The sequence below is a fragment of the Lytechinus pictus genome, chromosome 3 (assembly GCF_037042905.1).
Source record: "Lytechinus pictus isolate F3 Inbred chromosome 3, Lp3.0, whole genome shotgun sequence".
NCBI lineage: Eukaryota > Metazoa > Echinodermata > Echinoidea > Temnopleuroida > Toxopneustidae > Lytechinus > Lytechinus pictus.
The window spans coordinates 33,797,086-33,824,109 of NC_087247.1; the positions used below are offsets into that span (position 1 = coordinate 33,797,086).

General features: G+C 36.5%; 1 protein-coding gene across 1 annotated transcript in view; it reads right to left on the reverse strand.

Moving 5' to 3' along the window:
* Window positions 1–18,888, reverse strand: part of LOC129257404 (scm-like with four MBT domains protein 2) — a 31,988-nt gene extending 13,100 nt beyond the window's left edge. Inside the window, exons 1-16 of the mRNA XM_054895716.2 lie at window positions 18,789–18,888; window positions 15,376–17,415; window positions 14,803–15,027; window positions 13,206–13,406; window positions 11,754–11,902; window positions 11,463–11,569; window positions 10,700–10,794; window positions 9,506–9,764; window positions 7,751–7,839; window positions 7,113–7,356; window positions 6,759–6,868; window positions 5,617–5,872; window positions 4,986–5,080; window positions 1,517–1,748; window positions 1,141–1,186; window positions 451–539 (exon numbers count right to left, since the gene is read on the reverse strand). Coding sequence (XP_054751691.2) covers window positions 451–539; window positions 1,141–1,186; window positions 1,517–1,748; window positions 4,986–5,080; window positions 5,617–5,872; window positions 6,759–6,868; window positions 7,113–7,356; window positions 7,751–7,839; window positions 9,506–9,764; window positions 10,700–10,794; window positions 11,463–11,569; window positions 11,754–11,902; window positions 13,206–13,406; window positions 14,803–15,027; window positions 15,376–17,382 — 4,204 coding nt within the window. The 5' untranslated portion in view covers window positions 17,383–17,415; window positions 18,789–18,888. The remainder of the gene's footprint in view (window positions 1–450; window positions 540–1,140; window positions 1,187–1,516; window positions 1,749–4,985; window positions 5,081–5,616; window positions 5,873–6,758; window positions 6,869–7,112; window positions 7,357–7,750; window positions 7,840–9,505; window positions 9,765–10,699; window positions 10,795–11,462; window positions 11,570–11,753; window positions 11,903–13,205; window positions 13,407–14,802; window positions 15,028–15,375; window positions 17,416–18,788) is intronic.
* Window positions 18,889–27,024: the final 8,136 nt, after the last annotated feature.

Consider the following 27,024-nt stretch of genomic DNA (forward strand, 5'->3'; position numbering starts at 1 on the left):
AAACTTCTTGAAATATTCTTGGCACCATTGCATTAAAAGTTACAATTATGGTATCTTTGCGATCCAATGGTAACTACCATGGCAACAATTCTCAACAGCCAATCAAAATCAAAGATTCCATGAAAGATACCATGGGGTGGCAAAGTTACCATAATAGTAACTATTATGCAACGGGGCCAAGGTCTGAAAAAATGCTTTGACTGTTAGTAATTATATGACTCTTCAATGGTCTCCTTGAGCAGTCTGCTATAAATCACTGTCATTAAAAATGTCATAAAAAATATTGGGCTGGATGACACTGAAGTAAATGTCTTAATATTATGTAAAATCAAAAATATCTTATTCTCCACAAAAAAAATATAATGTTTACATGATTGATTAGAAGCCTCTCCAGACTACTAGATTCCCTATACACTGAAGGGTAGATATCTAATTATTCTCTGATCATACCTTCTTCTGCTCCTTCTTCATCCTTAGCTGCCTCTCTCACTTCCCTTACTCTATGATAGAGATCTCGTCCAGGGCTCATTGGCGCAAACCTGTTCCAAATATAAACATGAATATCAGAGTTCTAATAATGACAAAGTTGAGAGATACACAATCTTCGAGTACTTGTAATTTCAAATCAAAGCCGATATTGGTGTTGGTGTGGGAGTGATTCAGGTTCCCTAACCAGTCAGTCCCATCACTATCCTCATCCCAAGTTTGGTGAGGCAGCTGGTGTAAAAACTAGCCAAACATCAACATTGAACTTGAATTGATTTCTAGATAATCAAATTGCATCAAACTAAAATAACTTGCTTAACTTGGCATATCGATGTAAACCAATGCTGCAAATATCCAACTTGATGTGGACGTAATTTCACTATTGATAAATGTGTTTTCCTAACTTTCTCATTACCAGAAACATTATTGAAGGTTCCAAACAACACAAAGGCAACAACTTCCATAAGCATTTGTTGTCTGTGCTTCCACTAACCAATACCACTGTAATGTGATTAAGCATGTTACACATATCATGATTAAATATGATATTTATTTATAGAAGGCTTTGTGAAAGCACTGTGATAAATTAATTCCACAAAAATGTACATGTTATCATACCACAAAACTTCAGTTATAAAACTTTTAACTTCTTACCTCTGCTTCTCAGGCCAAACAATGGCAACCCGCTTTGCTTTCCTTGCTGCATAGAGTAAAAAGGAAGAAATATGATGTTTTATTTGCCCTCTCCTGCTTTTACCTATTTTTTACATACAAGAGTCTGTTCACTTCAAATTATTCCATGCATACATACTTGCAAAAATATGACGGTCTAATAAAAGCAAAGCAGAACTGTTGTTGCATGCCTTGCTTTAATTTCAAGGATGAAATTCCTGCCAGGTCCCCACTTCCCTAAGCTAAGTCTTTAACAACCAGTCACCTGCTTCATCCTTGTGTAATATGGAGCCCAGACATTCAAATGAAGATAAAAAGGGAAAGGGTATAAAGAAGAAACAATACATAATAACCTTACCTAGTAGTTTCTTGGGTGTTCTCAAAGGGTAACCATTACTCTCACACCATCCAACCGGATAGATGTCCATTGAATCCACATCAACAATGTGGTTGGGAAGTTTGCTACCATCAAAGTGCAACCACATGTGGCGGCCAGCTATCTTGGTCACTGTGGCAGGGCAAATCTGGTTGGCATTGAAGGGGTTGACGGCCTCTAGCTTCATGCCATGCTGGAATTCATGCTCAGATGTCTGAAAGAGAATAACAAGCTGGGTTACTGATCTAGGTCATACCAAGCAGGGGCGCATCCAGCATTTTCCAAAAGGGGGAGCACATTTTCAATTTGACAAGCTAAAAAAAAAAGAAGGGATTTTCACCTAAAATTGAAGGTCATTTCGTCTGCGGAAAAATTGACAAGCAAACACAAAAAAGAAAAGGTTTTCACCTAAAATTGAAGGTCATTTCATCCGCGGATAATTTGACAAGCAAAAAAAAAATAAAAATCCTCACTTTCAAAAGGAGGGGCACACTTGAGTAACAAGTGGAATGCCTCTGGCCGTCTCACCTGCATCACGCGATTCAATATAGCAGCAGTGCTGATTTTGAAAACTACTATAACTCGCACAAGATGTTCAGTGATACTTGGTTACTATTTCCATGTTTTATGAACTAGACCAATACACTTATAGAGATATGATGGCAATTCAACAAATACCCCCAACGTGGCCAAAGTTCTTTGACCTTACATGACCTTTGACCTTGATCATGTGACCTGAAACTCGCACAGGATGTTCACTGATACTTGATTACTATTATGTCCAAGTTTTATGAACTAGACCAACACACTTTCAAATTTATGGCTCTAATTCAACAAATACCCCAATTTGGCCAAAGTTCATTGACCCTGATCATGTGACCTGAAACTTGCACAGGATGTTCAGTAATACTTGATTACTATTATGTCCAAGTTTCATGAATCAGATCCATAAACTTTCAAAGTTATGATGGTAATTCAACAGATACCCCCAATTCGGCCAAAGTTCATTGACCCTAAATGACCTTTGACCTTGGTCATGTGACGTGAAACTCATGCAGGATGTTCAGTGATACTTGATTAACCTTATGTATAAGTTTCATGAACTAGGTCCATATATTTTCTAAGTTATGATGACATTTCAAAAACTTAACCTTAGGTTAAGATTTTGATGTTGATTCCCCCAACATGGTCTAAGTTCATTGACCCTAAATGACCTTTGACCTTGGTCATGTGACATGAAACTCAGGCAGGATGTTCAGTAATACTTGATTAACCTTATGGCCAAGTTTCATGAACTAGGTCCATATACTTTCTAAGTTATGCTGTCATTTCAAAAACTTAACCTCAGGTTAAGATTTGGTGTTGACGCCGCCGCCGCCGCCGTCGGAAAAGCGGCGCCTATAGTCTCACTCTGCTATGCAGGTGAGACAAAAACGGTATATTTACATTCCAAATTTTGATTATGGCTCTTAAAAAGGGGGGCACAGGCCTGCCCGTGCCCCCTGGATCTGTCACTGATACCAAGTGTTGGCAGCAATAAGAATAATCTTTAAACCACCTCTATCAATGAGTCAAATTGTCTATTTCTCAGATCAGAGCAATTCAAACTACCAACAAGTGGAACGCCTCTGGCAGTCTCGCCTGCATTACGCAATTTAATATAGCAGCAGTGCTAACTTTGAAAACTACTATAAAATAATCTTTCACAAAAACACCATTCATATAATGACATAATACCACATTCATTGACCATAAATGACATTTGAACGGAGACTTAAGACTGTCAACTACACCCATGTCCACATTTCATTCACTCTATCCATAAGCTTTCAAAGTTATGATGGCAATTCAACAAATACCCCAACATGGCCTAAGTTTATTGACCTTAACTGACCTTTGACTTGGTTTTGTGACCTGAAACTCACAGGGAATGTTCAGTGATGCTTGATTACTCTTATATCCCAAGTTTTACGAACTAGATTCATAAACTTTCAGAGTTAGGATGGTAATTCAACAAATACCCCCAACACGGCCAAAGTTCATTGACCTTAAATGACAATTGACCATGGTCATGTGACCTGAAACTTGCACAGGATATTCAGTGGTAGTTGATTAACCTAATGTCCAAGTTTCATGGACTAGATCCATAAATTTTCAAAGTTATGATAGTAATTCAACAAATACCCCCAACTTGACCAAAGTTCATTGACCCTAAATGACCTTTGACCTTGGTCACGTGACCTGAAACTCAAGCAGGATGTTCACTAATACTTGATTAACCTTATGCCCAAGTTTCATGAAATAGGTCCATATACATTCTAAGTTATGATGTCATTTCAAAAACTTAACCTTCGGTTAAGATTTTGAAAATAATTTTCCCAACATGGTCTAAGTTCATTGACCCTAAATGACCTTTGACCTTGGTCATGTGACCTGAAACTCAGGCAGGATGTTCACTAATACTTGATTAACCTTATGTCCAAGTTTCATGGACTAGATCCATAAATTTTCAAAGTTATGATGTCATTTCAAAAACTTAACCTTAGGTTAAGATTTGATGTTGACGCCGCCGCCGCCGCCGTTGGAAAAGCGGCGCCTATAGTCTCGCTCTGCTATGCAGGCGAGCCAAAAATGAAACTGACACCTGCTATGCTGTCATGCAATATCATTGTGATTCTCTGGTGTTATCAAGTGAAATGATCTCTCATTGGCCATAAAACATAATTCATTAATGGTACTTCCTTGTAAATGGGAGTAAGTAAAGCCCACGTATAGAAGCATATGGGGGGAGGATTCAAAAACAGTTAACCCTACAAAGACTGGGCTATTTCAAAACTTGAAGGCCCCATCCCTTGATCTCATTCGTTAACTGTACAATCGCAATCAAATTTGGGTCAAGTTTAACTAAAAGTCATGCTCAAGTGCCACCACTCGCAGGATAATTTTAAGCGTTATCCAAATGATAAATATGTGGTACAGCATGTCCAATAATGCAACAATGCACTGCATACCATACAAAACAGAGAATTTAAATGTAATCTTCAGTCAGATAGAACTCTTTTTGACACACCCCTGAACATTATCCTTTTCAATCATGTTTGTTTATCAGTCATCTTGACAAGGCAAAAAAAATCAAAGGATTTCACTTAAACTTTTGTATTTTAGCCAGGTAGCTAAAAACACGAATCTCTAACAAATCATTTGTGATGTCCTCCTAAAACCGGACATGACATTTACATGTACACTCATTTTCAACAACATGCCAAATCAAAGAAACAATTTTACTCATAGAAAATTCAAAATGAATGATAACAAAGATTTTTAGTCCCCCCCCCCAAAAAAAAAAAAAAAAATCTACATGACTGAGTAACTTTCCCAACATCTTCATTACTTCTTTAAGAAAGCTCTGCAGAAGGTACAGCCTTGAATGAGAATCAATTACAGCACTTACCAGCTTAAATATATTTTTATTTGCAAGCTTTCCTTTAACATGTCTCAGGTACGTATTCCAATCGAAGTGGCCATCTGGCTGAACAGTGACATAGCCTTTTATAAAAGAAAGTAAAATGACAAACATGGTTCCAGTCATTCTATGGACAAAACATTTATATTCACTCGCCCCCTCCCCACTTAATAAATTTAAAATATGGACAATACTAGTCACATTTCTTTGAAGTTTTGTGTAAATTTTTACTCTAAAACTGTGAGCATCATGAAACTTGTAGTGAGACAATGTCATTCTTCAGAATATGGTTCATTTCTGTAATTTGGGGAAAAATAAAGTATCCCCCCCATCTCTCTTGTACTCAGTTAATCATGTCTCTCGTGTTGCAGTTATTAGCTCAACTTCTATGCCCCTATAATGCTGATCATCGTTAAAATTTATTGTTAAAAAGGTGAGCATCTATAGTGGCAACCGTCAAAGGATCTGGAAACAATCTGTAACAATCGTGTTGTTCTTTTAACATTCCTCAACCAATCTCTATGTCTCTTTAACTCATTATCTCTTTGTATTTGTCTCCATACTGCCTCCAATACACATTAAATGAGACACTCCACTCAGAAAATCCGCTAATAATCACCTTTTGGTGGGGTGACAGTGACACCTGTCTGTTGAGCCCAACCAACAGGAAAGATCCCTCCGGACATGCCATGGCAAGTCATATGGATCTCCTCCCTCTCACCCTCAGGTCGAAGGTCATCGATTGTGACCCGGAAGAAGTAAATATTGAAGACCTCGGTGATGGTGGCGGGACATATCTGGGATGGAGCCTTGGGGTTGACAGCTTCCAATCGCATTCCAGCCAAGAACTTGTGGACAGTGATTTTGTTATGCTCCTGAGAAAAACAAAAGGAGAATGTAAAATACAAAACGCAACTTTATGTACATGATCTTGTTACATTTCGTATGGGGGTTAATTGTTTTTGGGGTATGTAAGTCTTCTATATAGATAAAAGGCAACAAAGGTGATCAAGCAAAGCAAGGGAATCACAAAAAACTTTCTATTAAAAGAGTCAATCACAAATTGGTAACTAATATATATCTATATATTAAATTGCAAGTAAGTTTTTTGTGACATCCTCTTAAATCACATGTGAAAAATACAATATGAGTTTTCTGAAGGATATTTATCAAGAACAAATAATTTCTTGTTTATGGACACTTCATAGCTTAGTTGTTAGGATATTCCAGTAATATGTGTTCAAAAAGTCAAAGTGATAATTTTCTGTAATTAATTAATCTTCTAAAATACATCAATAAGGAAATATATAAAGAAATCACTCCAACAATAGAGCATGAGCTAACCAATATAATAATAAATTAGGCACCTTCGCAAAAATCCAAGTTATGTCTTTCGGTAGGAATTCCCCTCAGAATCTTTTTGCTTATAATCCTCCCATTTCAGTATATGTACCGAACACAATTGATCGCTGGAAAGCAGTGTGAAAGACGGTGAGTGGAAGTCATTACTTATAGATATAAGTCACAGACTTTTGGTATGGTGCCACATCCATATAATTATGAATTTAAGAACAAATTTGAGTCATACTTAAATCACAGTGACACCCCCCCCCCCCTCCAAAGGGGTTATTAGCTCACCCGTCCTAACTGTCATTCCTCCACACACAAACAAACATTTTTTTTCATAGGGTAGACCACTGAAATCTTTCTTTATTTTTGAGCAAACATATTGTATATCTATAAGTGAAGAGTTTTATATACCTTGAACAGCTCAGCTGGTAGATTGAGTGATTCTACTGCCTTGTTTAGAGAGTTCCTGTACATGGCAGCATAATGACCAGAATGACAATGGGCATTGTAATCTTTCACAGCTGTCAGTAAAAAAAGCATAAATGAATAGATTGAATCAGATTTAATCTAATTTCTTCATCGTCATGCACATACAAAACTTAAAATATAAAATCATCTTGTGACTTCAAATTTGTACCTCAGTGTCAAGTGAATTCTTTGTAAATAATTCCACAAGCAGAAACCTTAAGTTCAAAAGACAAATATATGAGATATGCTCACATAGCCTTACAGGATTGAAGCTCTTTCCCCTCATGGCACACTTACATTTTGGGGGACCAACAGCCACTTTTCTTTCCTTGGCCCAGCCTACAGGGTGAACCCGCCATGACTGGTAGAAGAGCCAGAAGTCATGATCACCGTCAGGATACCCCATATTACGCAGCTTCAGACGACCTCCATAGTTTTCAATGATTGTACAGATCCAGGCCTGTAGAGGGCACTTCTCATCTATAACGTCCACCTGGATGTCTTTCTTGAGCCTCAACACTGGGTAAAGGCTGTTTGGAGCCTAGATGAAAGACAATCCAACATAAAGTTGTAAATGTTGTAATATGATCAAAGGACAACAGGCCATCGTCTCATAAAGCTTATCAGCATTGAAAAATTGTCATTATCTGACAGTAACAGTTAGTGCTTTTGAGCTAATCAAAACTAAAGATTAAATCAGAGCTGACAATGAAGTCAGTACTGATAATTTTCCTAAAATAGTGCCCTAACAACAATGACGTAATATTAACGTATGAAATACAAACCGGAGACCCTGGCATCAAAAATATATACTTTCCCTCACATGTCATTTTTCTGCTTCTCTACATTACATTCATCTCTCAGATTTTAGTATTTTGTAGTAGTCTTTATTATCAGGTATTTCACTATTGATCCCTACCACATGCTACACTTACCCCTTTCAAAATCTGCTCTGGAATGGTCTTTGTGCCTGTAAGAGTCTGGATCAGGAAGTCTTGCCAGTTGATTGGTTTATGGATAAGAGCTTTGATCAAAATGACAAGACAGACAAAGGTAGCAGATCAACTTAAAATTTAATTAAGGGGTAGGGTGGAATTATCTACATGGCTTTGAAAATAAGGATCTATATGCATCTATATCAGTGTTCTAGCTAGACCCATTTTAGTGGTGATTGCTATTTCACCCCGGGGGTGCCACTTCCATTGACGAGTGGATACCATGCGCGACCATGGGGTCTCGAAAAGCACCCTAAACACGTATTTTCCATATTCTGAAAATGCACCCCTTAACAAGTATTGATGTGTGATGAAACCCTACCCTTAACAAGTATTGGAAACAAAACAATACTCTTGGCAAGTATTCCCTGAATTAAACCCCTAAACAAGTACAGCAATATTTTAATTGTTATGTCACGGACGTCAGTCGTCGGTTTTACCTTTACCTACATCATTGGGTTTAGTACAGCCCCATCTCCCACACCTCACGCAAATCGTACTCTAAACACGTAGTGTTGACTCTTTGGGATAAAAGTACATCCTTTATAAAACAATTTAGTCATAATTTTTTAATATCATCGCAAATATGACCCTAAACAAGTAGCCTCCTAGCGAAAATAGATTCTCTTTTTTCATCATTTTAGTGTTTTTGACACCCTTATCACGTTATGTACGTAACGTGCCCTATTTTGAAAAAGACATTCTTTTTATGTGTTTTTTGGGTCATGCATGGTATCCACTCGTCAATGTAAATGCCCCCCCCCCCCCCCCGGGTATTTCATAACATTACAAAGTTTATTATGGCCGAGTTAGGAGTCTTACAGCCAAAAGTGAACGATTGAATAACAATCTGACATAACCTAATCTCTAAAAATAAACTAATATTTATCAAAGATAAGAGTTTTAATGTAAATTATGCAAATAAAACAAGATTAAAGATGGAAATGATCATTAATGCAATTCCTATTTACAAGGAGTTAGTTTTGAAACACTTTTCATTTGAAATTAGTGGTGGACGAAAGGCAGTGTCTTTCATGATAAGTGATGGTCAGAAATCAACTGCCGTCCACTGGTAATAGAACAATTTGTCATTTGCCAAAATTTCAAGGCCAGATTTGGTCTAGGAAAAAAAAAGTTTTTCATAGATACTCCCAGAATATTAGTATTATTCTGTTTAGCTTACAAATCAACCAAAATGTAATGTCAGATATTCAAACTGAAATGTGCTCTATGGCACATAGGATTATCTTTTGTTCCTAGGGGGTCTTTTGTTCCTATTGTTGCATCCCCCCAAATACAATAGATAATCCTCTGCGCTGAAAGCCATGAACTGAAGAGAGAGAGTGTTTTATGAATACTGGTAAACTGGTTGAGCCAAGTTTCACCTTTATCTAATAATCCTTTCATAATGACTAATGAGGATGTATGAGTCACCCTTTTTGTGCTGTGGACAATAAGCCTAGTTCAGCATGTTTACATGATCTCACTCTTTAAAACCTATTTTATCCCCAATCTTTAAAAATAAATTGCCTGACTTTTTCGAATTTATAAAGGGCACTCTTCTACGATCACTTTAAAGCATTAATCCCCCCTTTTCAGCCAAGCAAATTTTAAATTTGTGACTTATTGGTCATTTTGTGGTGGAGGATTACATATACTCAAGAATTTATAGTTATAGCAGCAATATTCACTCACTATTTGGTGGTGTTAGGACATATCCATTCCTGGCACACCATCCAATTGGATGGACTTCCATGGAGACAAGGTCCCACCAGAAGTCCCCTGAGCGGTCCCCTTCCTCCCATCCATCGTACCTCAACAGCATGAGGGAGCCAGAGAGAGCTATGATGGTTGCTACCCAGTAACTTTTGACATGGATAGGATAAGTCATTATAGGATTGGGTACCTCCACCTTCATTCCGACCTTTACATAGCATATCAGACTAGATTCCACCTGTGGAAAAACAAATCAACTTGTTGGAAGGAGATATTAGGGATTCTCAGTTATGTTACCTCAAAACCATTTCAATGAGACCCTTTGCTCCAACTGGCCCGCATCTGAACTTCATTTCATTCATGCCATGGTATAAATCTAAATCAAGGGCTTGCGTTAGCTCTAGGTAACAATTCCATTGCCTTAAATACCCACCTCAAATTCTTGCTGCACACAATATACCCCTATTACCGACAACGGTTTAGAGAAAACGGTTTGTCCTCCAGAAGGCTGACTCAAGGGATAGTCCAAAATGTCAATGCTTTGTTCACAGATTAAATTTCTTGCGCTTGCACTCGAGCTCTACTCTTATGTTTCATTGCTGAAGAGAACTATTGTAATTATGACTTCCAGAAAATATTAAATAGTTATTGACAAAGCTGCTGAGGAATGTTAAATAATCTAAACAGGATTTGTATCATAATTGGCTATTTAAACTAAGACACAGTTTAAGTAGAACTAGAGTTCAGAATAAATTTAAAAGGGCTTGAGGTAATTCTTTCATCATATACCTCCTACACTCCTACACAAGATTTTCATAATTATGAAAATAGCTGGAACCATTAGCAGGAAAGGTCAAGAGCAGCCACATTTACTGACACCTATACCCAGAGTTGAGGTGCTGTGTTCTGCCAAAAGTGCAAAGTATGGATATCCCATCAGCACTACACCAGAAATTTCAGGAAGGCATGACATGCACGGTCAGGCTTGGATAAGTGACAAAAATGTTGGTGATGAATCTTTCTTTTGCATAATCATAAGTGGAGAAAATTGTTCATTCATAATTTTTATATCATCATGAGCAAGGATGATTTTAATTAAAATTGCCCGCTTACAAGAAATAGAATCATTTTGATTAAATTTTGAGAGCAATATTAATAGGACAAGTGACTTACATGAGAGAAGGTTGAGGATGGTGCAGCTGCAGCTCCAGTAATATCCAGATAGTCCTCCCATGAGAACTCAACATTCTCTTCCTCTGGCCTGTTAACTACAAATTTAACAAATGATACAAGTTTTTAAAAAACATCATCAAACACATATTCTCACAGTATTCTTCGGATTTTATCTACTGATATATATTATTAAGTACAAGCACATTACGGCTTCATGATTTATCATTAATAGTATTCTGTACATCCACCAATGTATATGATTTTGAATACATGTACATTATGGCTTCATGATTTATCATTATGGTAATTAGTGTTCTATACATCTAGAAATGGGTATTGATATTCTTCCCTGTCAAAAAAATACAGATACAACAATGTTCATATACAACATATGATTAGAATACTTCAGTATTCTGATTCAATCCAATAATTGAGACCTTGACCAGATACAAATTGATCACAATAATTTGTCACCACTTGTCAGAGCCTATGACATATCAGAGGAAATCCTGTAACACAATATCAATACTATAAAATCAGCTCATAATAAAGATGATCTCAAATAGCAACAGATCACATTTAGCAACTGGAAATGCTACATGGTTCTTTTTTTTTAATATCTCAAACAATAAAGTTGCTCCATGAATAGCTTTTCTCTTCATCTAATAGATAATATAGATACAGCCACACATTTGTCACCCAGGAGAAAATCTTAATTGAATAGGGGGGTTCTACACAGACAGTACAAATTTGTGAGACCTACCTTCAACTTTGAGTGCTTTGTGAATACTTTTCTCTTCAGATTCATCCATCATTTCAGAAGCCTTACGTTTATTCATTGGAATTGGAGCCTGAGGAAATGTTCCATACCTGTATATATCGGGGTAATACAAAAAACAACAGAGGGTCATTTTGCTATTAACAGCTGAATCTTGTTCATCTTCTTCTATACAGAGGTCTATATTCTATCACAAGTAATGAAATTATTCAAATGTATATTTGCAGTTGATACAATAACACCAATGTTATATATGAATACTGGATATAAACTGACTTGAGTGCTATATCGATGCTAGATAGTGGTTCTTCACACCCATCTTTGTCTTTTTCTGGCTCTTCTGTTTCACTTGGCTTGAAAGGTTTCACAGGGGCTTTCACAGCAGGTGCAATATGAATGGGTGTAGAAGCATGTTTGACCTCAATCTAGATGGACAAAAAGGAGAAGCAAAGACATCTTAGTAACATAATAAACACAGATTTAGGATTTATTTCTTCCAAATTTCCATACTTAGATTTGTGATGGTAAAACCAATCTAGCCTAAATAGACAATTTTTCAAAAGTGTCTAATTTTCATCTCAAACACAAACATTCAGTCGCATCAATCTACCTTTTTATATCATCATCTCTAGCTCTTCACAATACATGGCAATCCCCAAAGAACTAAAATAAGAAATATTAAATCTTTTACTGGAAATTTGTGAAAATTGTAAAGTTGAAACGCATAATTCTCTGTAGTAGCGATGTTTCACAAACCACTGTTGGCTTCATCAGGCAAATGAAACACCAGCTTCAACTTTACAATTTTCACAAATTTCCATTAAAAGATTTATAACTGATTAATATTTCAAGTTTACTGGATGAATCATAATATTCATGGATCTAATAAAAGAAACTATGATTTATTCAAAAAGTTTGAGCATGAATAATCTAAATTTTGGTCATTTGGTATTTTGGTAATTTGAATATAGCTGAAGAATGAAAATGTAAATGAGAATCCATATTTCATTTTTCTAAACAGAAATCCTCTAACAATCAATTTTGCCCATTGATGGTGGGCCTGGCAGCCACAGAGCAGCATCAGATCGACATCTCTCAATTCCTTAAATCGTTGAGCGCTTAACAGGGTAGCAGCAACTCCCATCTTTTGGTCTGACGCAGCCGAGGCTTAAACTTATTATTATTATTATTACTCTTAATATCGTTATCATTATCTCATGATTATTTTGGTCTGCATCAGGCCCGCACTATAATAGTCCACACCACAAACGTTCGGTAACTACATGGCAGAGCGGCGAAACTTTTATGATCACCTATTCAAACACTTGGGCACATAAGCCACTGGTCAGGTGAGGCTAATAGCAGCATCAAAATAGCACCGGTCTTGCATGGGCTATTTTTGCATGCAGCATTCACAAACTCAATTTTTTTTATGACTTAGCCCGGAGCTGGCCTGGACCAGCGAGTTACTGAAAGCGGTATATGATGAAGAGATAGAGTCAAATAACCAATATTACTTCTATATTTTTAGGCCTGGCTTAGAGATTCCAGAGCATAGGAAACAGTCCAATGCGATCAGAGTCTTGGTCCGGTGCGATTTGAGTCTTGTTCCATTTATCACCTTCTGGTATAAAAGTAGTAGAAGCACAATTCATGCTAATAAATGACCCTAAAACATAAAATATAACTTATACTTCACGCAGGTAATCTCAGTAATGGGTTACTCACTTCTTTGATCGCTGGCGACAGTACAGGTACTTTTCCTGGACCCTGCACCAGCTGGAATATTTGACCAGGAGAAATGGCATTACTTGGTACCAATTGTGGGGTGGTGTTTCCACTCTTAGCCAAGATAGTACCAGACTGATTAGGGGTCATACTGGTTGAACTGGCAGTCGATTGTAGCTGGAGAGGATGACCAATGTTTACCTGAATATCAAACATCACATTGAGATACATATTTTTATGCAAGCATCTTTTATAACAGATTTCAATTAAAAGGTTTATTGAAGGGGATAAATAGCCTTGCCTTATCATGCCTTATGCCAGAATGTACATGAATGTAAATTAGCACATCACATGATGTGGAGCTTATCCGGAATCTTGCAACAAAATTTAACACAATTTTTAATTTCAGCCCAGTCGACACTGTAGTGAATTATATTGGTGACATAAATTAAGAAAAAGAATTGAAATTGATGAAGAAATGACAGAGAAGAAGCATTTTTTGTGATTTATGAATAAATTTTGTATAAATTAGCAAAAATAATTTTCTAGTCAAAATTACTAAATTCTGTGTAGAACCATGGTGAACCACATGTAACTCTCAGATGGAACCAAAAAATCAAAATCAGTCAACAAATGAATAAGTATTTTTTGTGAATTTTGAATTTTGATAAATTAGCATATTTAACAAGTTTCAAAATTCTGTGTAGAAATTTTGTATCCTCACCTAGAGCTATCATATAAAGCAAACAAAATTAAAATCGGTCAACATAGAAGAGGCATTTTCTGTGATTTTATAAATAAATTTTGCATAAATTAGCATAAATAATTTTCTACTCAGAATTCTGTGTAGAATATTATGAACTCTTGAAAATATGCATAAACTAATTTCGCATAAATTAGCATAACAATTTTCTAGTCAAAATTTTAAAATTCTGTGAAGAAGTACATGTATGGTGAACCTCATGAAGCTCTACCAGATGGAAGAAGAAAAATCAAAATCGGTCAACAAATAAAGAAGCATTTTATGTAAATTTTTTAAAATACACATTAGTTAATTTCGCATAAATCAGCATAAAAATGTTTCTAGTCAAAATTTCAAGATTCTGTGTACAAGTTTGGTGAACCTCATGAAATTCTACCGGATAGAAGCAAAAAATCAAAATTGGTTAACAAGTAAAGAAGAAGCATTTTTGGTGAATTTTGAAAAAAGCACATAAATAAGCATATTTAATGAGTTTCAAAATTCTGTGTAGAAGTTTTCACTTCCCCACCTAGTGCTATCATATAGAGCAAACAGAATTAAATCGGACTTGAAATGACAAAGAAGAAGCATTTTGAAATTGTGGCAGACAACGGATGAGACGAAGGACGACGGATGATGGTTGACGGACGCCACGCCACGGCATATAAAGCATAAAAAATTCTGAAGCTCACTCATTTAAAATGTTCTAATGCTAAAGTCTTAGCTGGTGAGCAGTGATAATGCAAAAAACTTGCATTGTCGTATTTTGTAGCTTGTAAGCTCATGATTGGCACACTTTGTCAATTTCATGTCTCATTTCAGTCTGGGTCTCTTGTAAAGATTAAGAGGACTTACCATTGGTACCTGGATGAGTCCAATAGTAGCCTGGGCACCACATGTCTGTAGAAGCTGAGGCTGCATCAGGGCTGGATTTGCAGTTGAAGTACTACCTGATTGGCTAACACTGCTTGGTGTTGCATTCGGAGCAGATGGAGGAGGTGGTGGTTGCATTGTTTGTTGCATGTCTGGTTGCTTTGCTTGTGGTTTGCTACCATTTGAAAATGATGGAGCACTAGAAATCTGTTTGTTTTTTGTAAAGAAAACAAAGAGGTTTTGAGGTGAAATAATGGTCAAGAACTTTATGAAGCAATACATGTTCAAAGAGATAGATAAATGGGAAATATTTCTGCTATTCATTCAAAAACTGTTACTATAATATGATGTTTAGAAGAATACCTAAAATGCACATTTCAATGACAGCACTTTTCTCTTATAGGGAAAAAATATCAAACTAAGGCCTACAAGACTGTAGTATAGTTTTCCACATGCCTTAGTAATCAACAAATAAAAGAGGAGATTACTTTGGAAAAAAAAAATGTCTTTGGATTGTTCTCATGCAAACAATTGACTTTAAACTGTATAATATACCTGTATTGGTGCTTGGACAAGTTTAGTCCTAATTGGTTGTGATGGCATAGTAGTTGACTGGAGCAGAATCTGATTGTTGCCTCCAGCTATGATATGATGAGGGATGAGCTGTTGCAAAGTGCCACTAGGTTTCTTTGGTTGTTGGTTGCCACTTCCTGAAGGCTTGGCCACCATAATGGTATTCTTAGCACCCTGGATGGGTTGTTGGTACACAAGGTTCATAGATGATGTGGGAGCAGAGGTTGGTGGGGGTGGACCAATGGTTCCGGTAGGGAGCTGACCTTGTGTTTGTTGCTGAGGATTGCCACCCTGCTGAGAGTTTGTAAGAGCACCAACTTGCCCAAGGGTGGTGATCTTTGCCTGTGGTGATTTGATCCCTGGTGATATCATGGTGGGACTACCACTGGCCAGGGTCAACCCAGGAATTAACTTCCCAGAGGGAAGTATTTGAATTCTCTGACCTCCAGAAACCTGGGCAGAGGCAGCAATCTTAGCAAGAGCCTGCTGAACAGGCACTGGTTTACCCTTCACAATTGACCCTGATACCTGTTGTAAACTTGTTTTGCCCGATTGGACCTGAGAGCTCCGATTACGGATTATCTGTGCACCAGAACTGAGCTGGACAGTAATTGGTTGGTTGCCTGCAGCTACCGGGCCAGCAGCATTTGCATTACTGGCACTGGTCTGTACAGGAGTAAGTGTGGCCTGAGAGGTTGTGGTTAAAGTGGGAAACAGTGAAGAAGTAAGTACATATTTCTGTCCATTAGCAGCTACAAACTGGAATTGACCGCCTTGAAGTTTTGCAGATGAGACTGTTACTTGCTGTGGTTGGTTAGTAGTATTGGGCTGTGCATTAGGGATTGACTGCTGAATTGTTTGAATTCCAGATACTTTCACATGTTGTGGTGCCCCAACTGGACCTGTCTGTGTTGGTTTAACAGGTGCACCTACAACAATTTTAGGGGATATCGAAGCAGGTACAAGTCTAGATTTTGGTAGGCCATGTATAACCTTACCGAGTTGAACTTTTCCAGAACTGTCCATATGAGCTGTTTTAATGTGTGCCTTGCCATCTCCTCCACTAAGGGCTTGATGGTTGGCTACAAATACTTTCAGTGGTCTAAGCTGCTGTTGCAGCTGTTGCTGTGTTTGTTGTTGCTGTTGAAGTTGATGCTGCTGCTGCTCAGACTGTGAATCTCGTCTTATTACAGGTACCTGGCAAAGTGGCTTTATGTTAACTTGTTGCACGTTCTCATTCTTTCCATGAGGAGCAGCAGCCAAAAAAGCAAGTTTCTTCAGTGGAGGTTGCTGTGGAACACTAGTTTTTGGAGGTGCAGGAGTCGGAACAGGAGACTGACCCTTAGGAACAACCTGATTCAGTATGTATCCTGCACCCTCAGTTTTAATTGTTTGTATGACATTTTTAGGTGCAGCAGGTGTTGGAACCAAGGTAGTTCCACCTGAGCCAGAGGTTTGAGTAAGAGGTTTGGGGGCAAGGTTTGATCCCAGAGGGTTGAAGGGAGGTGGAGTCTTCCTGGCTCTCGCAGCTGCTGCAGCAGCGGCAGCAGCAGCAGCAGCAGAAGCAGTTGCCTTTGCAGAGGCTACTGCCTCTGCCTCTTTTTCTGGTGGTGCAGTCTTTGGTGGTGGAGTCTGCACTCCTTGAAGTGGAGACCCCGGTGATGGTAAGCGTTTCTTGACAATCACAGGTCTCTCCTTGAGGATGTTCTTCTTTGGCATAATGCCTGTAGGTTTCATCTTAATTTGTGGGAGCACTTGGGCTTGCTTGAAAGACCTTACAAACCCCGGTCTTGGTTGTTGAAGAATAACGATACCTTGAGGACCAACACTTCCACCATTCTTCTCACTTGCCCCTGAAGTTTGAACAACAGACGGTCCAGCTGCCATACCAGAAGATGATGGCTGTGGTGAAGGTTCAAGACCAGCAGTATTTGTGTCGTCATTGGCAGTTTCCATATGGGGCTTGTTGGCTGCTTCACTTCCATCCATCTTTATGCAAATAATTGAAATTTCTCATCAACCCTATATACAAAAGATACACGAAACATATATTTTAAATACTGGATACATTTTCCTGATGAAGCATGAGAGTGGTGGGAAGGAGTCAACTATACCTGATGAAACATGAGAGTGGGGGGAGAGGTCAACTATCCTTACAACATAAATTACAATTTAATAACTGCCATCACAAAAACTTATCATTGTCTTGATTATTCAACTTATTGAGGAAATAAGCCACATTAACTGATGCTAAAGTACATGTAACAGTACTGCTCAAGCACATATCTTTATTAATATTCTTTGTATCTTTATTCACCATTATCCCATGTGCTATAATACTATTATCTGTATGTACAAGTAGATTTGCATAGATGTACAGGGGCACCTCTCAACCTACAGAGTTATAATGAAAAAAAAAAGATAAGTGGCTAAATTTACCGGCTACAGATATATGTTGAGTACGGTAGGTAAAGTACAAATATATGAATGGTTACTGCACTTCTACCACTATCACACATTCCCCTCCCTATATAAAAACAAATTAAATATGTACCAACACCATTAGTAATAATTGTGATTATATAAAAAGGTACTCTCATCAATGAAATCAAATTAAAGAACAAAATAGATTGAATATATTGTATTCTTATTACATTAATCTTGTAGGCCTACCTTTCTAATGACTGATCAGTTAATTTGTTAGAATTCACATTATCAACCAAAGCCTTAGACGGCTTTATAGGACAAGTCCATCCCAACACAAATTTCATTTGAATAAAAAGAGAAAAATCCAACAAGCATAACACTGAAAATTTCATCAAAATCAGATGTAAAATAAGAATGTAAGGACATTTTTAAGTTTTGCTTAATTAAAAAAAACAGCACAGCACATCATGGTCGATATGTAAATGAGGAGACTGATGACGTCATCCACTCACTTTCTTTTGTATTTATTCTCCACGTTGTCAAGTGAAACAGTGATTAATTCCTCCCTGAACATGTGGACTTTGCATTGTTTAATACTATATGGTTAAGTCAAGTTGGTCCTTATTGTCCAATATGTAAAAAAGGAAATATTGTATAATTCAAACAATAAAAAACAAAAGAAATAGAGAGTGAAGGACATCATCGACTGTATCATTTGCAGGTCACTTAATTTTCCATATAGATCTCTGTTTTGTGAAAAATAAGCTAAACTTTAAAATATCATAACTTTCTTATTTATCCGATTTTGATGAAATTGTTTCTTTATTTATTGATATCAACATTTATCTGGGGTGGATTTTAAACGTAATACATGTACATGTATTTCTAAAAACTGGTAAGACATGCATATGTGCACCACATGTACATGTATGGTTCAATGAATGGTCAAGTAGTGTTGTTTTACTCACCATGAAGTTTTGGAAACAAAACAAGAATCACAGTGGTCAGTACACTATTCGACTTTGCCTCACATTTCTGTTGTCATGTCACCTGAAACACTATTGGCTCTGCAAAACGAAACAAATGAAAACAAAATGAAAGTGTGTACTGTATGTTTAAAAACATCAATAACAAGGAGAAACCTACAATATTGGCCAATGAGTTACAAAGGAAAGGCTCTGGCAGGCTCGCCTGCATAACGTGATTCAATATAGCAGCAGTGCTGACTTTAAATACTTTTTATTCACACAAAAAAGCATTTTATATGAAAGCAAAATACTATATTTGTTGACCCTAAATGACCTTTGACCTCAATCATGTGACCTATTGCAGGGCTCGACACTAGCGGCGGTCCGACGGTCCCAGACCGGTAAAAATCGCTGTCGGGCCAGTAGATTTTCAGAAATAGGAAGATTTACTGGCCCGACATGACCAGTAAAAAATATCATTGTCGGGCCAGTAATTTTTCCAAAAATAGCAAGATTTAAGGGTCCGACATGACCAGTAATAAAATCCATTGTTGGGCCAATAACTTTTCCAGAAATGGTCTAAGTCACTGCAAACCATTCCCCCCCCCCCCCCCCCCCCCCCCGTGAAATTCTGTCATTCACACACAGAATACACACACTAGAGGAGCATACAGTGTACATGTAGCCAGCCACACAACCCACGTGGTAAATTCTCTACTGGCTGCGCGAACGAAGCTTGGCTAAACTCTGGCAGAAATCTCTCACAGAACTGTCAAAATTCACAGTTCATACTCATGAAAGGCTCTTATAATGTCCATATTTCCTAAAAATTGGAGTAACTCTGTCATTTGTAAGCAGTAAAAGGAGAACTTTTCACTTCTGTTTTGGTTCAAACAGATCGGGTTTCGGGTGATATCGTCTGAATACATAATAGCCCCACATATGCATTTATGTGTGTGTTGATATACTTGGTTTCTGACTTTCTTTCGTAGCTATTTTAATTGAGCCAAAAAGAAACTGATAAATTATTTGATGATAGTTTTAGCTTTCTCTGTTTTCTTCCTATCTTTCTTTCCTTTTTTCTTTTCAATCTTTCTTTGTTTCTTCCCTCTCTTCTTTCATTTTTTTTTGTTACTGTCTTTCTTTTTTAATTTCCCTTTTTTCTTTAATTTGTTCTTTCATTCTTTCCTTTAAAAAAATATTTTCTCTATTTCTTTTTTCTCTTTCTTTCTTTCGTTCTTTCTTTCTTTCTTTCTGTCTTTCTTTCTTCCTTTCTTTCTCTTTGATATTTTTCTTTCTTTAATTCTTGAGTCCATCCGTCCTATATTCATCTCTTCTCTCATTCCTTTCTTTCCTTCCTTCTTTTTACCCTTTTCTTTCCTTCATTTTTTGTTACTTTGTTTCTTTCTTCCTTCCATCCATCATTTATTTACCTTTCTTGTTGTTTTTTATTTCTTCCTTCTTCCAGCCCTTTCTCTCTTTCTTACATTCATTCCTTCCTTTCTTCTGTCTTGTTCTTTCCTTTTTCCCTTTGTTAAATCTATCCTTTTACCTTTCCTTTTTTTTTACTGCTTGCTTCCTTTCTCTCCTTTATTCTTTCATTCCTTCCTTTCTTTGTCTCTCAGTCTTTCTTTTTTATTTCCTTTCATCTATTCTTTTACCTTTTCTTTTTTATATTGCTTGCTTCTTTCCTTCCCTTCCTTCCTTTATTTATTTCTTTTCTTCTATCTATCATTTTACCTTTCCTTTATTTCACCTTAATTCCTTTCTTCCTTCTTTCAATCCTTCCTTCCTCTCTTTCTTTCTTTTGTCCTTCTTTCTATCTCTCCTTTTACCCTTTCTTTTTTATTGCTTCTTTCTTTCCTTTACTACTTACTGGATTTGTTCTTTCTTTCTGTATTACTTGCTTCATTTCTTTCCTTCATTTCTTTTTTCTTTTCTTTCTTTCTTTCTTTCTTTATTTTTGTTCCTTCTTTATTCCTTCCTTCCTTTCCTTCTTTAGTTCTTTCTTTTTTTCCTTCCTTAACATCTATCCTTTCTTTACATTTTCCTTTTTTCTTCCTTCCTTCCTTTCTTTTATTCTTTCTTTTCTTTCTTTCTTTCTTTCTTTCTTTCTTTCTTTCTTTCTTTCTTCGTTTCTGTCTTGCTTTCTTTTTGTCCTTCATTCCTTCATTTTATTTGGGGGAGGGGGAACGAAAGGCTATAAAAATAAACTTGCGCCTTTTTAAAAATGTTTTCTTTATTTTTTGGGACCAGTAGATTTTAGGTTCGGACCAGTAAAAATTTGAAAAACTGGGTATCTACTGGTCCGACATGAATAGGTTGGACCAGTAGAAAAAATGGGTTAGTGTGGAGCCCTGCCTATTGACTCGTGAAAAATTATCAGTGCAACTTGATTAACCATACTTTGTCCATGTTTCATGAACTTGATCTATAAACTATCAAAGTTATGATGGCAATTCAACAAATACCCCCAACATAGCCAAAGTTCATTGACCCTATATGACTGTGACCTTGGTAAGGTGACCTGGCACTCAGGCAGAATATTCAATTTTACACCAATACCCTTATGTCCAAGTTTCATGAACTACATCCATAAACAAAGTTATCACATTTCAAAAACTTAACCATGGTTAAGATTTGGTTAAAATCTGTGAAATTACTATCAAACACAGGGCTACATACATGTGCTACATACAGATGTACATGTATACTCTGATGGCATTTCATTTTCTTTTTACCCATTTTTGTCATCTAGAGTTACCAATTTTTATCAAGAATTATTCTTCTTTTGTGATATCTTTATTTCAATATACAGAGTCAGTTAAAACAAGTGGAGCGCCTCTGGCAGTCTCACCTGCATCACACGATTCAATATAGCAGCAGTGCTGACTTTGAAAACTACTATAACATAATTTTTCACAAAAAAACACCATTCATATAATGATACAATACTATGTTCATTGACAATAAATGACATTTGACCTAGATCATGCGACCTATAAAGACTTGTCAGTGATACTTGATTACCCCTATATCCACATTTTATAATTTATAATCTATAATCCGGGCGACCATTTCAAGAAAGGTATTAGTCGTTATCACAACAGCGACCATCATTAACAGTCCTAACACAACCCAGGAAAGTTGTCATACCTGACAACTAGTCAAACAATTTTGATGAAATGCTTTGAACAATGAAGTCATAATCATACACACATAATTATGCTTCTTACACAATTGATAAATCAGGGAATAATTTTGCTTTACAAATTTGAATAGCATTTTTGGTCATAAGAGAAAAGCTCTCAATTATTAATGTACAGTCCTATGTAAAAATATGCTATGCAGAAGACTTTATGCACAGCAGTCTTTCAAAAATGTGGAGAAAATTGCGATGTGATACCAGGAAAATTATTCCCTGTAAATTCATTGTAAAATAAGTTTTTCAATTTTAAACAAGTGGAACGCCTCTGGCAGTCTCGCCTGCATTACGTAATTCGATATAGCAGCAGTGCTTCCTTTGAAAACAGCTAATGAATAATTATTCACAGACGAAATCACTAATATGATAATAAAATATTACATCCATCTTTGACTATGATCATGTGACCTAAGACATGTGCAAAACAACCATTTATACTTGATTACCCTTACATGTATGTCGATGTTTCATGAGCTAGATTCATAAACTTACCAAGTTATGATGCCAATTCAACACGTACTCCCAACACGGCCAGAGTTCATTAACCTTTAAATGACCTTTGATTTTGGCCATGTTCCTGAAACGCACACAGGGTATTCAGGGATACATTGCTGCTCTATGTCCAAGTTCATGAACTAGATCCATAGACTTTTAAAGTTATGATGACAATTCCACAAACACCCCTTACATTACCAAAGTTTGTTGACCCTAAATAACCTTTGACCATGGTCAAGTGACCTAAACTAAGACAGGATGTTCAAGGATACTTAATTGCTCTTACATGTATGTCCAAGTTTCATGAACTAGATCCATAAAATTTCAAATTTATGATAATTCCTAAAATACCCCCAATATGGCCAAAGTTTGTTGACCCTAAGTGACCTTTGACCTTGGTCATGTGACCTGCAACTCGCACATGATATTCAGAGATACATGGTTGCTCTTATGTCCAAGTTTCATGAACTAGATCCATATAACAATTCCTCAAATAACCCCAACATGGCCAAAGTTCATTGACCCTAAGTGACCTTTGACCTTAATCATGTGACCTGAAACTCAGGCAGGATCTTCAGTGATACACTATTACCCTTATGTCTAAGTTTAATGAACTAGGTCCACATACTTTCGAAGTTATGACAACATTTCAAAAACTTAACCTTGGTTAAGATTTCGATATTGATTCCCCCAACATGGTCTAAGTTCATTGACCCTAAATGACCTTTGACCTTGGTCATGTGACCTGAAACTCAGGCAGGATGTTTAGTAATACTTGATTACCCTTATGTCCAAGTTTCATGAACTAGGTCCATATACTTTCTAAGTTATGATGACATTACAAAAACTTAACCTTGGTTAAGATTTCAATGTCGACGATGCCGCCGCCATCGGAAAATAATTAAAAAAAGAGTTTCTAAAATGTTCATGTTCAAGTATCAACTAAAATTGGATTTTACACTGCAAAACTTGTAGGATATCAATGTCAAGGATATCTGGATTCATTCATTGCAGTCATACATTAGTTTGGCATGAATCAAATTCATTAGTTTACAAATTAGCAAAATAGGCACAAGTGCGATGGTACTATATTTTGCATAAAGAAAGGAAGATGCTCTTCAAAAAGGCATCACAGAATGGAATTATAGAATTTCTTGACTCTTATTTATCAAATGTGAAATTTCATACCTCTGCAAGAAGAAGAATATTCGCTACTTGTGCAATATAAAATTCCTCAAAGTTAATAGCAAAAGTATGAATACTGCGATGATTAAGTTTTTCCTATGTACATCCATGAAAATGAGAAAAGCAAAATGATCCCTGAGCAGCATGCCTGAGCGTTTACCCTGGAGGCTGTACGTGTATTGTTCCTGCTTTCATTTACCAAGCACAATAAATTGAAAAGTATCAAGGAGCTTTCATCAGAAAGCTCCTTGATAGTACTGTGACAACTCCAAATCGTACAACACTACGTTCTAGTAAGTACGTTCTGGACTGTATGTGTGTGTGATGACCAGTACGAAATTTGCATTTTCAGCCCACATTTCCATGCATACAACAATCGTAAAACAAATAATAAAATCTATTTATTTCGGTATACAAAAAACATTGCACATAGTAGCCTTACGGCTGAGTTGCATACAATTTACAATTAATTATGATCGACACAATAGTCAATAACATTTTGAAATAGGATATAATTACTATTAATGTCAGATCTAGATTCGATGAATATTGGTAATAGAATAAACAAGGCATATTAAAGCGATGTTGTGTCTCGCCCACTTGTAAAAATAACCAGAAATATCGCGATTTGTGACGGCATGCACAACAGAATTGTATCAAAAGTTCATTGTGAAATAACTGGGATGGAGTAGGTCTTGCACGTAAACTTTAACGTTTACCTCAAAATGATCATTGACCTTACCATGTGACCTCCGACTGCAGCATAACATGCAGATCTCCTACATGTAATTACATCTACATGTACAACCCAAGTTTGGTTTAATCTTTAAAAGTGTAAAACAAAACAAGTAAAACATAGAATGTGATATATACTGTACGTAGAATCAATTTGTCATTGCATATGATTTTTTTTTAAATGTAGAGTGAATATAATGAGAGGTACATGTATTACCATGGGACAATGATGTTCATCTACTCATCTAGTAACCCCCCCTCCACTTTCCGTTTTCTTATGTTATTACATAAAATCATAATTTTTTCATTATTTCATACTTGTGTGAATAATATGTCTCCCTTATAATGAAATAAGTTGCAGCAATAAATATCTAATGCGCTAAATCAGTTGTCAATCCAATTTTTCTTGTTCTTGGAGGAAAAAATTTGAATAAACCCAATTTCATATAATAAAATACAAAAGAACAAGTGGGGATGTGACATCATCAGCCCACCTTATGAATATTCATGACGACTGTTTTCACAAAATATTGCTTAATTTTAAAATTCAATAACTTTGTTATTTGTTATCCGATTTTTATGAAATTTTCAGCATTTTGCTCAGTGAATTCTCCTCTATTTATTAAGCTATAAATACTTTCAGCCCGGACCATCCCTTTAATATAAAGGAGATGTTTTTTCCCTTTCCCTTTTTTTTTTTTTTTTTGCTTCTGGTTGGATTTGAACCAGGGAAAATAATAAACCCCCCCGTTTAATATTTTCCCTGGTTCCAATCCAACCAGAAGCAAAAAAAAAAAAGGGAAAGGGAAAAAAGAAGTACAGAAAATATATAGAGGGTTTTCGATGTAGAGAATGTTCTCTTTCTCTGACTTTAAGGACGTTCCACAGTTAAAATGAAGTCCATGTCATTTTCACCAAATTTTGCAGTTACTTTGGTATATGTGCATCATGAAAATGCAAAAAATATTATAGGTTCATGTGCTTTCTACGGGACTTCAAAGTCGCCGTATTTTAATGGTATAAAATGTGGTGCAATCAAGAGAATTATGCCACTCTTAGACCTCACAAATTCACCAAATGAGTTTAAATCATCTTTACTCTGTCGATAGCGAATCAAATTTCATCAAAATTTCAGGATATGTAACTAAGTACATGTAGATACCAAAGTAGGAGAATATCTTTTAATTGGCAAAACTATATCTATTTCGAGTCAGCAGCGCCCTCATTTGACAAGAATGGTGCATAATTTTCCAAAATACAATACAAATCTTCAAAAGACGTGAATCTACTCGAAAAGTAAGAAAGTATAGTTTAAGCTGCACTTTATTCAAAATCCATGTCATTTTCATCAAATTCGGCAAAATTGTAGAGGAACGCATTGCAAAGGTGTAGGGAATTTAAAAATATGGGGTCCATGTGCTTGTTTTTACGCTATCAGTTGGCTTGAAAATCGCCTAAATTGTGCCGAAAACGTGCAAAAGTCAAATAATACCGTCTAAAATATAAATGGTTCCATAGTTCTGCCCCAAACATTCAAAATCCATGTCATTTTCCTCATACTCTCTAGATTTGTAGAGGAATATGTTCTTAAGACGTTAAAACATTAACAAGTGGAACGCCTCTGGCAGTCTCGCCTGCATTACGCGATTTAATATATAGCAGCAGTGCTAACTTTGAAAACTACTATAAAATAATCATTCACAAAAACACCATTCATATAATGACATAATTAATACCACGTTCATTGACCATAAATGACATTTGAACGGTGACTTAAGACTTGTCAACTACACCCATGTCCACATTTCATTCACTCTATCTATAAACTTTCAAAGTTATGATGGCAATTCAACAATTGACCCAACATGGCCTAAGTTTATTGACCTTAACTGGTCTTTGACCTTGGTTTTGTGACCTGAAACTCAGAGGGGATGTTCAGTGATACTTGATTACTCTTATATCCCACGTTTTATGAACTTTCAGAGTTACGATGGTAATTCAACAAATACCCCCAACACGGCCGAAGTTCATTGACCTTCAATGACCTTTGACCATGGTCATGTGACCTGAAACTCGTACAGGATGTTTAGTGATAATTGATTACTCTTATGTCCAAGTTTTATGAACTAGATCCGCAAACATTCAGAGTTATGATGGTAATTCAACAAATACCCCCAACTTGGCCAAAGTTCATTGACCCTAAATGACCTTTGACCTTCGTCATGTGACCTGAAACTCGCACAGGATGTTCACTAATACTTGATTAACCTTATGTCCAAGTTTCATGAACTAGATCCATAAATTTTCAAAGTTATGATAGTAATTCAACAAATACCCCCAACTTGACCAAAGTTCATTGACCCTAAATGACCTTTGACCTTGGTCACGTGACGTGAAACTCAAGCAGGATGTTCACTTATACTTGATTAACCTTATGCCCAAGTTTCATGAACCTGGTCCATATACTTTCTAAGTTATGACGTCATTTCTAAAACTTAACCTTCGGTTAAGATTTTGAAAATAATTCTCCCAACATGGTCAAAGTTCATTGACCCTAAATGACCTTTGACCTTGGTCATGTGACCTGAAACTCAGGCAGGATGTTCAGTAATACTT